This window comes from Morone saxatilis, unplaced genomic scaffold (genome assembly GCF_004916995.1).
Source record: "Morone saxatilis isolate NCDOM2014 unplaced genomic scaffold, NCSU_SB_2.0 Contig23, whole genome shotgun sequence".
In the NCBI taxonomy this organism is placed as follows: domain Eukaryota; kingdom Metazoa; phylum Chordata; class Actinopteri; family Moronidae; genus Morone; species Morone saxatilis.
This window is the reverse complement of record NW_023339796.1, coordinates 24,020,922-24,025,330: the sequence shown is the minus strand read 5'-3', so window position 1 is coordinate 24,025,330 and position 4,409 is coordinate 24,020,922. Positions and strand designations below refer to the sequence as shown.

At 45.7% G+C, this 4,409-nt stretch overlaps 1 protein-coding gene across 1 annotated transcript in view; it reads right to left on the bottom strand.

Annotated features, from left to right (window-relative positions):
• xkr4 (XK related 4) overlaps window positions 1-3,699 on the bottom strand; it is a 24,192-nt gene extending 20,493 nt beyond the window's left edge. Inside the window, exon 1 of the mRNA XM_035670508.1 lies at window positions 2,555-3,699. Coding sequence (XP_035526401.1) covers window positions 2,555-3,249 — 695 coding nt within the window. The 5' untranslated portion in view covers window positions 3,250-3,699. The remainder of the gene's footprint in view (window positions 1-2,554) is intronic.
• Between the last annotated feature and the right edge of the window lie 710 nt (window positions 3,700-4,409).

The following is a 4,409-nucleotide window of genomic DNA, read 5'->3' as shown; positions in this document are numbered from 1 at the left end:
AACTCATTCATACACCGATGCTATGCATCGGGAGCAATTTGGGGTTCAGTATCTTGCTCAAGGACACTTCGACACGTGGCAAGAGGAGCCGGGGAATGATCAACAACCTTCCAATTATTGGACGACCCGCTCTGCCTCTGAGCCACAGCCGTGAACCTGGGATTAGCTGCAGTTAGTTAGCAGCCGGACTCGATGGATAACTTTTACAAACGTCTCCAGAAAACTGTGCTTGAAACTAACTGAAACATAGACTGATGTGAATCTTCAGATTTGTCTTGCAGCCAGGTAGAACACACAGAGACTACATACAACATGATAAAGTATATCAAATTGTACAACTTGAGAACAGGCCACCGCTGCTTCTGGACCCTGGATGTCAGTCAGATGACCTGGATAACCTCTCATCCTCACATTACATGGTAAGGACTGAGAGTAGCTCTGAAGGCAAAAGGCTAAAGGGAAAGCTAACGACTGGGAGCTTCAAACTCTGATGGTGGGTGACTAGATTAGCTAGCTAGTTAGCTATTGTTTTGCAACATTTGACTAGGCCTATATATATATCGTTTTATCTTCAAAATGTGATATAGATATAGGATAAAGTGAAAGTTTCAGCAATGTTAGTTAATAATTAACAAGTTATTTTATTATTAAGTTACCTATGGCATCTTTAAAGGACTAGTGTGTGGGATTTTGTGGCATCTAGTGGTGACGTTGCACATTGCAACTAACTGAACACTGCTCGCATCTGTATTTCATGACTGCAGAATAGATGAGAGCAATCATCTTTGTCCTTGCGTCAAGCCCCTGCCCCCCCTTGGGTAAAAGCAGCCCCTGCCCCCCCTTGGGTAAAAGCAGCCCCTTTAATTTGACTGGAGGCAATTTAATAGCATAAAATAAAATACCGTATTGCTTTCAAGCTATTAGGAGCCGATATCCTATGGCCAGCAAGGCAAAAAAGACAAACAATTACGTTGTGTCATTGCTGATCAATAATCAGCATCGTTGCTGCAGAAATAACAGAACAATAATAAACTGTTTATTTTTCTGTTTTGGTCGTCTGTCCAATGTGACGTTATTGTAAACTAATTCCATGTGGCGAAGCAGAACCGCTGTTTTTGTGTTTGATAATGGACCTTTTACTACGAGTTTACATTTTGGAGCATTCAATCATATCAAATTTTAACATTTGGGCAAACTCCATCTGCTGATGGAGATCATGTGATATAATGGAAAACTCCAGATCATCTACTAACACAAATAATATGATCAGCTCAGATGAAACCACCCAGGACAAAATTAGCTCCACCTCAGTCAGAATTTACAGCAGTAAAATGCTACTTACACATTAAAGGTCCAGTGTGTAGGATTTAGTGGCATCTAGCGGTAAAGTCGCAGACTGCAAGTAACTGAACACAGTATGTAGGAGAAACTACGGTTCCTGTGAAACTCGCAAAAAAACATGAAAGGTTCTATCTGGAGCCAGTGTTGATTTATCTGTTCTGGGCTACAGTAAAAAACATGGTGGACTGTAGAAGAGGACTTGCTCCTTCTGAAGAAAAACAGCTCATTCTAAGGTAACAGAAACTCAAGAATTATAATATTCATCAAATAATGTAACACACTGGTCCTTTAAAGATAGTATTAACAATCCAATAACATCTTATATAACCATATAATAGTCATAGGAGCCTTTCTTGATGATTTTTACTAAGCTAAGTACATTTAGCTGTTCAATTTTTATGTATTTTTTACTTTTACTGAAGAGACTGAGTATTTTTTCCACCACTGGTTACTGAAGGTGCCACCCAGGACAGGTCAGTAATAGTTTGGCTGCAGGCTTTGCTTTCGGCTCTAAATAAACTTTCTGCTGCATGATGTTCTGTCTCTACACAGATTCAATAAATGACTGTGGGCTAGCTGTTGTGTATCTTGAGTTACAGAGTCCAGTATGCAACTTGTACAGTGATGTAGAAACTTGAAGCCAACAGTGCACATGCACTGAGAATGGACTTTACAGTAGATAACTTTTTAAGGATTATTATGTGTTAATTATAGGGTTTTTTATTACTGTTCCAAGCTTGTCTTAAAACATGACTGGAGGGGATCTTTAAAGTAAACTCAAATTCATGACTCCACCCAGAAGCTGTTTGGCCAACCGTAGAAGATCCTTCCAATGGCACCAAAAGAGAAATGCCCACAGCATCAGCAGCAGCGTTCACTGCTTGACATCATGTGAGTGACAGGCCAACTCCCTGCGCTTCCTATAGGAGATGGAGGATATCTTTTCTGTTTAGCTTGTGTTATCTTTCCTGACACATCGGTGAGGACAGGGCAGTGACCCGAAAGCCTCCCACAGTATCATGTGTGTTGGCCCTGCAGAGAGGCGCAAGCTAAAGATGGCAGTTGGTAGCCATGCTGTAGGGGTTGGCATCATTCAGAGGCCACCACGGTACCAACTCCTGCTCATTCATTTATTTACACCACACACACACACACACACACACACACACAAACAAGCACATCATTATAACCCATCCCAAGGCCTCCATCCTACCTCCATATCTGGCCCAGCTGGAGGATGTGGATGACGGACTGTCCGAACCAGACGCAGAAGGAATAATAGGCCGACCGTTTCCTAGTCCTGCTGCCCACCGCGGTGCTGGCGGTGCTGTTGGTTGTGGTGTTCTTGCTGGCGGTCGACGCCTGTCTCTGTGGCGTGGCCGGGTGGTGTTGAGCGGTAACTTCGCCGTGCGAGGCGGAGTCGCTCAGCAGCTTGTTCCCGTCCATGTGAGAGCAATCGGCGGCGGACTCGGCGCCGTCCTCGGTGCTGAAATCGTGCACGAACCATCGGAAGCTAAAGAGCTGAACCGAGAAGGAGCCGAGCACGACGAAGAAGAGCGTCAGGCCGAACCACCAGTAGTCGCGGCGGAGGTAGTAGTCGACCGATAGCCACACGTCGGTGCCCACGTCGGCCAGATACACGGCCACTGCGGCTACGATCCACAGACAGTCCCACACTGTGTATTTCTGCTGCTCCCTGCCCAGGCGAAGGCACGTCGAGTTGGAGCCTCCCCCGCCGCAGCACCGTGACTCCCCGTTAGCGAAGTCCCCGTCCCCGGTGCCCGCAGAGTCGGGCTGGGCGCCCGGGTGGAGCCCCTGCACCGAGCCGGAGTGCTCCGAGTTCTGCAGCGGGGTGAAGGCCACGTCGCTCTTCTTCATCTTCAGGACCCCGTCCGATTTAGCCGCCATTATTAGAAGCTTGTAATATTACTCTATTATTTTTCCTCCCCTCCTCTCCTCTCCTCTTCTCCTTGGCCCTTGCCTCGCTCCGTCGACACCCTTCTGTGCGTCGCTCCTACTCCTCCTCCTTTCTGGGCAGGACTAGCTCCTCCACACTGCCGCCTGCTCATAATACACAATAAAGACAAAAAAGAGGACCCGCGCTTGCTCCGATATTTTGGTCCATATCAGGTCTTTACTGGGCTTGTCCCCTCGGTTGATGGTCCGCTCACATCCAGCCGGCAGGAGGAGCCGCTTTGTTTCCCACCTGAAGACAGCCTACCTTAACTGATTTTGCTCCTGCGGGTTTTCACTTTGCCCTCGATGAGTCCTGATGCTGGCAGATGTTGGGGATGGAAATGGAGATGGAAACAGGAGCGAAGAAAAAAGTGAGGGGGGAGGAGGCTGCAACCATCTGCTTCTTCCATGGCACAGACTGAAAACTATGACATCATCCATTCCTCCCCTTTTTCTCCCTCGCTGACTCTCTCCGTCTCTCTGCTCGACACACCGTTTGAGTTCTCTTACAGCACAAAGTAAAGGCTGATATGTTAAAATACACTATTGAGGCCAACATGCAGCCTGCCATGTGAATCAGGACATAAAGAAGAAAACTGAGCTGAAGCAGCCTCAAGTCCTGCATGGTTCTAAACCAGCACCATGGACAGATCCTGCTCTAATTGTTACTCAGCAGAAACTTCAACATGAACCAGTTCCTAAGCAATCACCACGTCATTTTATACGCTGCAGCACAATACTTTTGTCCAATAGATAGTAGTGGAAGAAGGACTAAGATATTGTACTTGTAACAGTAGCAGTACCACAGTGTAGAGATACTCTGTTACAATTGAAAGTCACGCATTAAAAATTTTACTTAAAGATCGCCTCCTAGATAGCTGCTTGGAACAATAATGTGTCTCATATGTTTAAAAAAAGAACATCACATTTCAAATTAAAGCTGCAGTAGGCAACTTTTATAAAAATAACTTTTTGTCATATCTGCTTTCGTTCAGGCCCGGTGGACAAATGCCATTAGGAGCACCAGGAGGAACCTGATTTTTTCTGTTTATCTGTCTCATGTACTGCTTTACTTACTGCAGCTATACAATCAGCTTTTCAATGAGCACAGA